General features: G+C 39.4%; 1 protein-coding gene and 1 long non-coding RNA gene across 2 annotated transcripts in view; one reads left to right on the forward strand and one right to left on the reverse strand.

Annotated features, from left to right (window-relative positions):
- Pik3c2g (phosphatidylinositol-4-phosphate 3-kinase catalytic subunit type 2 gamma) overlaps positions 1 to 13105 on the forward strand; it is a 334840-nt gene that overhangs the window by 114847 nt on the left and 206888 nt on the right. Inside the window, exon 16 of the mRNA XM_040743461.1 lies at positions 2386 to 2574. Coding sequence (XP_040599395.1) covers positions 2386 to 2574 — 189 coding nt within the window. The remainder of the gene's footprint in view (positions 1 to 2385; positions 2575 to 13105) is intronic.
- The window catches only part of LOC121139688, a 32535-nt gene that overhangs the window by 4382 nt on the left and 15048 nt on the right, over positions 1 to 13105 (reverse strand). The window lies entirely within an intron of this gene.

The following is a 13105-nucleotide window of genomic DNA, read 5'->3' on the forward strand; positions in this document are numbered from 1 at the left end:
CATGCAATCAGTTTATAAGAAGATAATTAATTATCAGGAAAATATAGCTACAGGCCATATTGGAGTAATAGTTAATTTAAATAATTTCAGAGATTTAAGAAGCAGACAATGATTTCAATATAGCAGCACTAAGAAAAAATTGGAAAAGTTTACAAATTCAATTTTTAAAATTATTTCACACATATAAATATTAGAAAGAACTGAGAAAGTATGCTAGCAACTTCCATTCTATAATTTCATGAACATTCAGAAATAATATAAAAGATGACAATGGCTTAAAAACAGGGAAAGCAGCAGAATTCATGACCTGGAGCACCACTTATAAGGTCAATGTGTGTTTTACAAAATTACCAAGATGATTAATGAAGACAGAATTGGGGGCAAATGGCTATTCTTACGGAGTAGAAGACAACTAAGAACAGTAGGGAAGAAGAATAAGATGAAAACTAAGATTGATCTTCTAAATGTGAAATGTAGGATTAAAAGGCTTTCTTGGAATGAATGTTAGGATAGACAGAGAGAGACAGACAGAAAGATAGAGAGAAGACAGACAGATGGGACAGATAGAGACAAGCAGAGTTTGTCCTAAGTTTAAAACCATTTATCAAAAACATTAATTCAGATTTAACTATGAAAGACATTCTGGGAAAATGTGTCCAAAACATTTATATAACGAAACCGTTATATAAATACAAATGAAACTAAACAATCCAGCAAAAAAAAGTAGTCACAAGACAATCAGATGCCTACTGAAAGATAGGGGACACAGGCTAAGAAAAATTATCTGTATATTAAGTAAGTGGAAATTTTGAATCATTATGAGCAATTAGAAAATATAGCACCAAAAAGACACAAAATCAGTTAATAATGGCCAAGAATGTGGTTCAGTGGAAAGTCTCGCAATCCCCATGGAAAAATGTGAAACTGTACAGGCACCTCTGGACACAGACTCCTCTCTTCCACGTATACACAAGTGGCCAAATCTACCACAGACAGTAGATTTATCTACAGAGGAAGAAAATACAACCATTAAAAAGCTTCCATGTGTGTATTCCTGGGACATTGATTTATAATGCCTCTAAAAAAGGAAATAACTCATATGGCCACCAAAGAAAAGATTATGTAAGGAAATTGTACTGTATTCATACAAGAGAATAATAGGCACTAATTATAGAGAATGGACTATTGACACATTCAACAATACAGATAATTTCTAAATCATTTTTGAGTGGAAGTAGACATAAATAAAGGTTTATATTAATCCAGAGTGAAAGAAATCAACCCTGTGCTTGCCTCTGGCAACCTGGAAGAAATTGTTTTGTGCATTGACAGGAGTGCAGTTGCTAGCTGAAAAATTCATTTGTCAGAATTCATTGAACTGATTCTCTGCATTTTCTTTTATGCAAATTCTGCTTCCCAAGAGGCAGCATGGGAGAAAGGCACTGCTCAGTGTTAGAGAAGAAAGGTAACCAGAACAGCACATCCCAGGGTCTTTAATATTGGTGGGGAAAACAGTGACAAACAGAAGAGTCTAGGCATGTCATAAAAGTAATTTGGACATGTCAATGTTTTCATCAGTAGGTGACAGGGACCTCTGCCTCTCCAATCATCTACTATTTCTCGTGCTCTTCTTGGAAATTTTGGCTAATTTAAGACAAGATGGATTATTGTTTGGGTGAGGCACAGGTCAAAGGGAGACACAGAAATGGTCATATAACAGATGTCCTCTTGGTGTACTGTGCTCTGAATGAGTTCATTGGGCTGAGAGCATCGTGATAAACGACCCAGAATTTAGTTTTTTTTTTTTGTGTGGAGTATGTAAGAAAGTGGTATCAGGGATGCGTTCACTCCCAATTCCACTGAACTCTGTCACCCACGGATAAGCAAGATCTTTGTGAAGTTAGGCAAAAAGCTAACTGTGGTGGAAATTTGACTAACTTGGAACTCTGGTGGAACCACTCTGAGAAGATAAATTATGTCTTTCCTTCACTGACCCACTTGTTTCTCTGCTGACTTATTGTAAAGGAAGGACAGGAAAACAAGACTGGTCCCCTCAGATTGAATTACAAGACACGTGTGGTCGCCCAGGAGGAGACAGATGTTTTGCCCACAAAATGAAATATTTTTAAAGCAACAATGATAAGAGGGTAGAAAAACAATGTTAATGATATGAACTGAAGGTGTTTTTGTTTGTTTGTTTATTTCAGCAAAGATACAGTGGCAGAAAATAAGATGATAGAATAAATTATCAGACTCCTCTATGATAAAGAACCAGTTTTCCAACATAAACCAAAACACAATTCAAAAAAAACACAGCAAGGTTTTGTTCTGTGCATTTACATTTACAACAATGTTCAAAAAATAATTTCCAATCTCTCTTTTCAGACTTTCTGGGGAGAAGAGAAGATATCTGTGGTTTTATCGTTTCTACTGTGATAATGAAAACTCCTCCCTTCCTCTGGTTTTGGGTAGCGCCCCAGGATGGGATGAAGGGACAGTTTCTGAAATGCATGCCATCTTAAGAAGATGGACATTTTCTCACCCGTTGGAAGCGCTTGGTCTTTTGACTTCCAGGTAAGACTTAACAGAACAAAGTACACATTGATATGTGTTAGGGAGCTCTGAAGAATAAAACTATGCAATTAGTTACACAGCTATTCTGTTCCTAATTTCAGTATATATGGACATTAATTTCAGATCAATGCAAGCTGTGCCCACAAATTTCAAGCACTTTAAGCTTTAATTGTGTCTTCACACTAAAGATAAAGCCCAATTAATGGCTATAGTTTCTTAAGCGAGGAATCCAGTTTCTCTTAAAGGAAAACAGTTGGGGAAGCTGAGGCAGGAGAATTGCTGTCAATTCAGTGCCAGCCTGGCATGCACAATGAGGTTCTATATCATAAAGAAAATGCCTGCACCACAGTCTTACCATCTACTGCTCACTAAAACATAAAAAGAGACAAAGCTCGATTGTCACTTGGCAAAATTCTAGTCACTTTTTGCTCATGACTTAAAAACAATAGCACAATTATTCCCCATCATCTCCAAATTGACTAATCAATGGAAAATTGGTTCAAAGTCTGACAACAACAACAACTGACAGAGAAGAAGAAAACATTGGTGCATCTTCTATTTAGTAAGGTAATTGTATGCAGAATATATGCAGGCTAGAAGTAGACAACAGAAAGATAAGTGACCCACTTAGTGGCAGATCTGACAAAAATGCTTCTTCAAGAAAACTATACAAATATTCAACAAGTACATGAAAAGACACTTAATTTGGTATTATTGACTATTGGGAAAACACACAAAGGAAACCAGGAAATCACAGGTGCTTCTGTCACCAGAACTGACAATAATCAAATAGTATAACGCATCAGCGAGGATGTAGAGAAATCAGAAGCTCCTTGTCAAGGGGGAGATGTAAAACAGGTGTAGACATAGGGGAATCCAGCTTGGCAGTTCTTTACATGTTAAATCCCGAAGTACAGTATAACCAAGTTATTCGACTCTTAATTTTATACCAAAGACTAGCAAAACTTATGCCCACTCAAAACCCATACATAACAATTGAAAGCATCATTGACCACAAAATACACAAAAATATACAAGAGACCCGAATGCCTGCCAACAAATAAATGAAAGGTGCTTTGTGTAATGTCATAAGAAAGGAATAGTACTGATATATGGGACAACTTGGGCAACTTTGAAAACAATATACTAAGTCAAAGAAGCCACCAACCAAAGATCATGTGTTATGTGCTCACGTTTTCATGAGCTATGCAGAATGAACAAAGCTAAAGAAGAAGCCACCAACCAAAGATCATGTGTTATGTGCTCACGTTTTCATGCGCTATGCAGAATGAACAAAGCTAAAGAAGAAAGAAGCCCATCAGTGGTGATGTAGAGTCAGGGCAGGTTAGAGGGGATGGCTATGAGGAGGTGTGTGTGTGTGTGTGTGCGCGTGTGTGTGTGTGTGTGTCTGTGTGTGTGCGTGTGTGTGTGTCTGTGTGTGTGTGTCTGTGTGTTACTACACAAATTAATTTATATTTAAATTACACTTTGAAAAACACAGTTTCTTAGACCAGCAGGATGGCTCTGTGTATAAAAATGCTTGCCACCAAATCTGATAATCTGAATTTGATATCTGGAAACCATGTAAAGGGGGTAGAAGAGAGTTGACTCCTGAAAGTTGTCACCTGACCTCCATATGCATGAGGTAACACTTGACACATAGTCCACACCACACACACACACACACACACACACACACGCACAAACACACACTCACATTTTAAAAAATTAAAGGAAAAGCACTTCTTTGAACTTTCAACAATATATAATAGGTGTCCTGGCACTAGCCCTTAATCCTAGCCCGTGGGAATCTGAAGCAGGTGGATTACCATCTGTGAAAGTCTAGCCTGAAGAGCACTCAGCCAGCCTTAACTACATAGAAACACTCTGTTAAAAATATTTAACCGGAAATACTATGGAAGATTTTAAGGTTTGACTTTTGGGACAACTTTCTAAGTCTTCCAAACAGGCTGGCTTCATTAAGAGTCAGTTTAGCTTACATGCCATCTAATGACTTTAATGTCACTGCTTTTCAAAAAGTGCATGAGTTATTCTTCTAGATATCTTTCCAGAAAAATAAATGTAGTAATTCTGCTTACCGGCTTTAAAAAAATGAGATAATTTACTGGATCGATTTCTATATTCTCTGATCCCTAAAAATTAATCCTATATCTTCTCTACCTAAACAGATCTTGAAAATCTATTTGACTCAAATTTTCAGTGTGTGGGCCAAATTTTTAAATTAGTAGCCCTTAGTATTATCTCCTTCGATGCCCACAATAAGCCTAAGAAGTAAACATTATTGTTTTCCTAATTTTGCATACATGAACACTGAGGTTCGTAGAGAGTGTCACTCTATGGCATAGCACACTGAAAGGCCCCAACTCACTCAGCTCTACATCCTCCTTCATGCATTGGTGGCCTTCCTGTTGGATAACCCCAGCAAAAAACAACTTAGTTTGAGAAGGATTATTTTGGTTGACAGTTACAGAGCAATAGAATAGTAATGGGAGGGGAAGGCTTGGCCTGAAGGAACTTGAGTCTGATCTGGCAATTAAGAAACAGAGAGAGAACAGGAAGTAGGGACAAGCTTCAAAGACTAGAGTCCTGCCTACAGTGATGCACTTCCTTTGCCTAGGCTCTGCAACTCCCAAACAGCACCACAGGCTGACAGCCAGTGTTCAAGCACATCAGCTTAGCTAGTTAAAAGCCTACACTGACAAACAATGAGGCGGAGCTGGGGAGTCTTGTGGAGGATGAGGAGGATGGACTGGAGGAACCAGAGGAGTCAAGGGCACCACAGGAGTACCACCCACAGAATCAACTGACCAGAACTCAAGAGGGCTCACAGAGATCAGGGACCTGCATGCTTCATCTGCATATATGTTATGGCTGAGCAGTTTGGTGTTCTTGTGGGATCCCTAACAGTGGAAGCTGGGATGTCTCTGACTCTTTTGCCTGCTTTGGTGTCCTTTTCATCCAGACTTGAAGTGATAATATATAAGTGCCCGTTCCTATTGTAGCTTGTTCTGCTGAGTTTGGTTGATGTTCTTGGAATGTCTGCTCCTTTTTGAGGGAAGCTGGTGGATCTGGAAGAAAAGGGAGGTGGGGAAGGGATGGGGGAAGGGAGGGGAAGCTGCTGTTGGGATGTAATATATGAGACAAGAATGAATTAAAAGCAAATAATCCAACAGATAAATAAATTTAAAAATCTAAAGTAATTGTTTTTTGAGACAGTGGTTTCTCTGTATACTTTTGGAGACTCTTCCTGGAACTTTCTCTGCAGACCAGGCTGGCCTCGAACTCACAGAGATCCAGCTGCCTCTCCCTCACAAGTGCTGGGATTAAAGGCGTGTGCCACCAATGCCCAGCTGTGATCTTATTTTTTTTAAAAAGCCTGTACTGCTCTTACAGAATACCTGGCTTTGGTCCCCAGGCTCACTACCACCTGTTTCTCTGGTGCCACTGGATCTGAGGAAATCTATGGGGATCATTTAATATTCAGATCACAATATTGCTTAAACACTCTGGCCTTTTTTCCCCTTAGTTGTGAACAGCAAGGGCTATATTATCGCACCTAAATGATTTCCGTTCACTCAGCAGTGTTCTCCGGAATCATCAGAGATGAGCAGGACACTGTCAAAGCAGAGACCTGCTTATTAAGCTGCATTCTGGGGCCCTGCGGGACCTTGCTCTGATTGCAGACTTTGCAGCCTCTTATCAGGCCCTAGATAAGGTCACTGGCAAGGTTGGAGAGTTTCCATTGTGAGCGTCCCGTGACTCCCACTCTCGGTCTAACTGAACTGTTGAAACTCTTGAGGACAAGCTGTTTCCAGGGATGAGCCTTTCCGGGAGTCTAAATTCAAAAGCGCAGTTTTCTGGGAACAGTGTGTGCTCATTACGTGAGTCGTCAAACAGCCAGTTCTTTGCAGCCCTTGCCCTTCTCTGAAGAGTCCATTGTGGCGGTGGCTTAACCTCTTGAGAACTGGTTGGCTCTAGCTTGAGTTTGGAAGGTCTTTAATACGGCCGTTTACTTCGCCGTGCCCGAAGACTCTCCCCATCATTTGTGTTTATTCTAAACAAGGGGCATGCTGATGCTTAATACACCTAGAATGGGTCACGGGGTGTTCACATTTCCACCACTGAGTGACAGCAGAGTGCTTGTTGGGCACTGGTCCTTCCATTAGAGAAGGTGTAACAGCTAAGACCCGGGCTAAGGCTAGGGGCTCTGAGAGAATGGCTGCGGTTTCCCTGAACCCTGCTCAGTGGTTAATAGCCAATAAGTTACAGAAGCAACAAAGGTAGTTTTTAAAGAACAGATTTTTTAAAAAAAAAGAAATTCAGAGAACTACAATAGAATGAAATAAAAGTCTGACAGGGCACCAAATCTGGCTCCCCTCGCACGATGTAATATCATTGTTTCTCAGGAAGAAAAGCAATATTAAATAAACCATACCTTATCTTTCAAATAAATTCCCTTGGGAAGGACTTCACTAAAGTACTTGCAACAAGCCACTCTCTTGTTTATTGTACAGATAAATTTCTACTAGAGTCAGTCTTGACTAGCATTGTAAGTAGGAAGAATGGAATTCACAACCGTGAAACAATTAAAACTTCCATTTTTTCAGATGCCTAATTAAGCGATGGGTTGTGGTGTTGCTTTTCCATTTATGGAACAAACATATGTGCTATGCACTTAATAAAAGAGGAAAAATAAGCCACGGTGACTGTTGCTAAGAAGAACACATAGTTTTCAAGGAAAAGTTAGCACCAAAGGCCCACAGGAAACGTTCTGTTAGACTTTAACTAAAGTGAGTTGTGAGTTCTCAATGAAGCCGAAGGAGGGACAAATCATGCCACAGAAAGCAAGGCAATGGTCTCAGTGAAACTGAGTCCTCACTCCAAGTCTTGCAAAGATTTCTTCAAGAATGGTAGCATGTGCACAGCTATGGGGGTTCAGAGGGGAGTGAATACTTTATCTTAATAGAGTTTGCATAGAACACAACGTTGAAAGTGTTGACCTAAGGAAGTTTATGTGGGGTCTTTTGATCCAGGTAGGAAATATGGTCTTACTATAATAGTCCCTGGGATTTTGTGAACAAACTTGTATTCAAAAGAATAATTCTAGCAACTGTGTGAAGAATCCATTTTCAAAAGGAGATGGCAGCAAGGATATTAGCTGGATGTCAGGTTTAGCAATAGTTCCCTTGTAAGATTCTTTTTGGCTTAATCTTGGCCGTAATGGAGATCCACAGAGTTGACTAGAGTGATATTTCACAAGAAAGCCACAAAGAGAGAGGAGATAATAAAGAATTCAAGCTTAGACTAAGTGCTTGCAAATCCCATTGTGAACCAGACATAGGCCATGGAAGGAACAGCAGATTAGAGTAGCATAAGTTGAAGGGTTTTGTTTACAGCATAAAACCTTAACATGAGAACCTAGGACCTGCCTGGTGTGTAGTTCAGTTCAGAGATCTGAAGCTTTGCAGAGAAAATAAACCTCAAAGAATAACAGCCTTAAGATCTTTAGACAGTAATGGAAGCCACAGAAGTAGAAGAGACTTTTAAAACCCAAACAAACAGATGTTTAGAAAGTAGGGGATAGATCGAGCTGCTTTGTACGAGCAGCACAAAGAAAGGCCAGGGGACAGAAAGGGACAAGTAGCCAAGTGATCAGAGGGAACCAGGAAAGGGGTTATAGCATCACTACAAAGAACTGCTTTAGAGAAACAGTAAATGGAATCAGGCCTTAAGCATAGCAGTGGAATTAGAAAAACCACCACTGAGCACAGTAAGAAAAATTCTTGCTTCTCTAGTACATTAAATTTTCTTTCTTAGTTAATCTATAAAAGCCCTACATGTTCATGAAATGCCCTATGATCTTTTTATGGTTTATTTTATAGAAAGATTAAATTAAGTTAATTAAAATATTTTACTTATCATTTTGTGCTGAGAATGTTTAAAATCTATCCCTTTTGCATGAGGACAGTATAGTTAGTTATTTCTCAACTTTTAAATTAAGCCCATAGACCAGCTGTTCTCAATGTTAGTTGTGACCCCTTTGGGGCTGAATGAGACTTTCACAGGGGTCACCTAAGATCATCAAAGAAAAAAAACCCACAGGTATCTATATTATGATTAATAACAGTGGAAAAATTACAGTTATGAAATAGAAACAAAATAATTTTATGGTTTGGGGATCACCACAACATGAGGAAGTCCATTAAAGGGTCAGAGGATTAGGAAGATTGAGAACCTCTGCCCCTAAACCTTTAGACAGTGACTTTGTACAGTTTTCTTGTCTCTTTGGGTTGGAGATTCACTACTCATGCATTTGGTTCATGACTGGCCCAGTGCCCCAGTCCATTTAGATAAATTATAATGCTTGCTATTTGTATTAGTCACTTTTTTGTTGCTATAGTAAAGTACCATGACCAAACAATTTAAGGAAGAAATTGTTTGTTTTGGTTTATGGGATAAAGAGTAGATCATGGCTAGGGAAGCATGACACGTGGTCGGAGCAGGAAGCTGGCTGATCACATCTTCATCCACACACATGAACCAGAGAGAGACAGAGAGAGAAGTGGAATAAGGATCTAAACCCTCAAAGTCTTTCACCAGTGATGGGCTTCTTCCTGCAAGGCTCTGTCTCATAAAGGTTCCATCACCTCCCCCAAATAGTGCCACCAGCTGGGGACCAATTCCAAGGGGGACATCTCTCATTCAAATTAAACTCTATTGCATGTCAACATTGATTCACTTCAAACATAATAAACAAGTAGCAGATCCAAGCTAGTCACATATTTAATTTTATATGTGAACACATTAACTTTCTAGACTGAAGATTGAATGGCCTTTCTGAAAGCATAATGATGCCACTCTAGGTCTCTGGGTTTTGGGTTCTGGTTTCCATTCTAACAGATGTCCTTGGGAAAGCTGTTTCTGCTCTGAGACTCAAAGTCTTCCAGGATAGCATGAGGAGATTGCACCTGCTCTCCAAATCTTCCTGGGTTCTGATATTCTGTAACCACAGGAAATGTCTTGAAGGAACATGAATTATTTAGTATGTAGAGGGTCTCAATCACCTTAGAGAACCCTCATTCATCATTTTTCCTGGAATAATATTTTTGAAAGGCCTGCAAGATCTTATCCCTTTTCCTGTAGAAACAGAGCACAGATATTTATATTGGCATTTCTCTTCCAAGCTGATGCCGTGTGTGTCATCAGACTCAACACTTATTGGAGAAACACTGTTTCCTTCTGACGATTTTCTAATTCTAGCCTGACACTGGAGCTTTTAACTGTGAATAGCCTCGTGGCATTCTCCATGAATTCATGCTGTGTCTGCTGAAGGCTTGACATTTCTTTTACAGTTAAATTTGATCTCAGATTTCTTTGCTTTTTGGTTGAATCGAAGTTGCTTTTTCTTTTAAAGGTTGATATCTGTTGTGTTGTATTTAGCTTTCAAACAGTGCCTTAAAAGTTAGAGCAAAATATTTTCCCTGTGTCATATCATGAGTTACAAAGGAAGGGGAAAGGTAAAGACAAGAATGGAGATAACATAATAAAAATAGAAATGAAAAAAAATCAAAAGGAAAAAGTTAAAAGATGTATTTTCCATGGAAGAATCATTCCATGAGTTCATGAGCTCTGCTGAAGGGGGTCAGATTCCTCATCATATTCTCACAGGCACTGAGAAAGAAAGGGAGTGAAGGCTTTGGGAAGAGAGAGAGAATAACTATTCCCAGATCTGAGTATTGGCTGGATCACTCAAAGCTACCCTGAGTAGTTTTTTTGTTGTTGCTGTTTTTTGTTTTGTTTTGTTCATTCCATTCTTACTCTTTGGGGGCCTACCACCCAGCGCCCACATAAATACATTATTTTACTTATGAATGTCAGCCTTAGCTTGATTTGTTTCTAGCATGCTTCTCTAACTTAAATTATTCTGTTTCTCTTTAACTACATTTTGCTTCGGGGCTTTTTAACTTTCTTCATTCTCTATATCTTTCTTTCCTTCTGACTCTATGGTTGACTGTGTGGCTGCTGGCCCCTGGCATCCTCCTTCTCCTTTTCTCATTCCTCCCTTCTTTCCTCATGCCCAGATTTCTTCTACTATTTATTCTCAATGCCTGGCAGCCAATGCCTATCCCTCTCCTGTCTAGCTATTGGCAATTCAGTTCTTTATTAGAACAACCAGGTGTTTTAGACAGGTCATGTAACACAGGGATAAGCAAATGTAACACATCTTTGCATCATTAACCTAATGTTCCACAACAACCCAGGGAATGAATAAACCCATGTACTTCTGTCTCAGAAGCAGACCAGAGGTGCTGACTACTTTCCTTGTGGACGCAAAGCAATAACATAGGCAAAGCTATCCTGCATGTCAGAGGTTGTCCAAGTGAGGACTGAAATCCACAGAATGGCAGCAGACCTGCCATAAGTTGTTGTTATAATAATTTGAAAAAGATTTTTACCATACTCATGAGTGAGAAATGACATTTCCTCAAGTCATATGACTCCCAATATTGAGATAAATGTTATGTAATAAAGAAAATAAGACCCAGCTGTGTTCCACTCAGCCAGACATTGAATCTCATGCAAAAATGTAAAACAATTATCACTCTCTTGACTAAATACTTTTGATTTTTTAAATGACTACTATTGGTAGAACTACAGTATGTGTACTAACTGGGAATGAGAACCTTAATGTAATTTTGTTTTGTTTTTCGAGACAGGGTTTCTCTGTATTGTTTTGAAGGCTGTCCTGGACCTCATTCTGTAGACCAGGCTGGCCTCGAACTCACAGAGATTCACCTGCCTCTTCCTCCAGAGTGCTGGGATTAAAGGCGTGTGCCACCGATGCCTGGCCTAATGTAATTTAAGTAAGGTGGTAAATATTTTAAATATCCTAATTTTACTTCTGCTATAGCTATTGATAAATACAATTTGTTATTAAAAATACTTGTTGAGGTCTTCAATAATTTTTAAGAATGTAAAGTATCCTGAGACCCAAAATTGGAGAAGTGCAGTTATGAGCAAGTCTTGAGCATTGTTCTGCTCTTGCCTCCACCTGGTCCTGTTCGGTCCCTTTGTAAGACCATTGTCACTGTATCTGAACTGCCTGCTTAACCTTAAGCCTGTTGGGTATATTCTACATTATTAACACAATAAGGGCTAACCCTGAAAAGTGTTCATCCTGAATTTGTGCAGTTGTACTGAATTCTTTGTGTTTTCAGTTTACCATGTGGCTTTAACTCTTTCCATTAGCCTAAAACTTTCCAGCCTTAATCCTGGAAGAGTTCTTCTCTTGTTTCTCAGCGTTGTCACTGGGTATCAGACCATGTTTTAGGCCATTCCTTAGCAATCACGTTACAGAGTTTTATTGATGTTCTAATCTTTGAGTTCTAATCTTTTAGCAAGTACCAGAGAAACCAGTTTAGTTTAGTTCAGAGGCCAATTAAATACTGACTCCTAATGAGGAGTGACAGTTCGGTTTTAACTCCCCACTTCAGGCACTCTCTGTGGTGCTTCATGTGAGCAGTGTCCTCCATGGGGTCCCCGGTGTTTGAACTCTTGAGTTCTATTTAGTGACACTATTTGGGAAGGTATGGAACCTTTAGGAGGTGTGGCCTGGCTAGAGGAAGTGTGTCACCTTGCGAGATTCAGAGGCGGCCTCTCAGTTTCTGGTGCCGCGGTCCTGTAACCATGCCTCAGCCACCATTGTGGACTTCCTCTCGGAGAACTGAAATAAACTCTCCCTTCTCAAATGCCGCCTTGGTTCCTGGTGCTCTACCACACGACAGATCTGGGTCTTTACATTTCAAACCACATTTCCATTTATGAGATGCTGAGGATGCATTTCCTGATTAATAATAAGGATGCTTCTTATAAATAAGTGAGATATGTCAGCCTGAAGGGTCTCCCAATAGTGCGTTTGTGAAGAACCACGCCTTAAGCACAAATGTCCATCCCTGCAATGATTGGCAGCCTCTGGGGTGTTGTGATAACCTAAGAGACCTCCCAGCTCCAGACTGGCATGGATTATGCATGTGTGTCGATAAATCAAATCATTCAGAAACTCAGTATAACCTAGCTTGTTGAAAATTTCAAATAGGTTGCAGGTCTCCTGTTACATATGACATTTTGGTCTGTAAATATCAAGCCGAAGTCAGACCCCAAATGGATAACACTCTCCTCATTGAGGAACAAGCTACTGATCAGGAAATGCCGGAAAGTTAAATCCCTATGGGATGCTTAAATAATTTCAGACATTGAAGGGAAGAAATGCCAAGGTTTGCAGAACATGTTTGTTGATTGATCCAACCTGACTTCAGGGGCCATGAAAGAGCAAGCCTACATTATGCAGAGACCGATTATGCCAGAAGATTTTTCCAAATTACCTAAAAAATAGGATGCTAATTTCCACCCCCACAATGAGATTCCTTCTTAAAAGAGTCTAATTACTTGTTGTTTTTTCTCATTCTGGTAACAAATCCTTAATTATTCACTTATTATCAGGATTAATGTT

The sequence above is a fragment of the Mesocricetus auratus genome, unplaced genomic scaffold (assembly GCF_017639785.1).
Source record: "Mesocricetus auratus isolate SY011 unplaced genomic scaffold, BCM_Maur_2.0 Super-Scaffold_100001, whole genome shotgun sequence".
NCBI classification, from domain to species: Eukaryota; Metazoa; Chordata; class Mammalia; order Rodentia; family Cricetidae; genus Mesocricetus; species Mesocricetus auratus.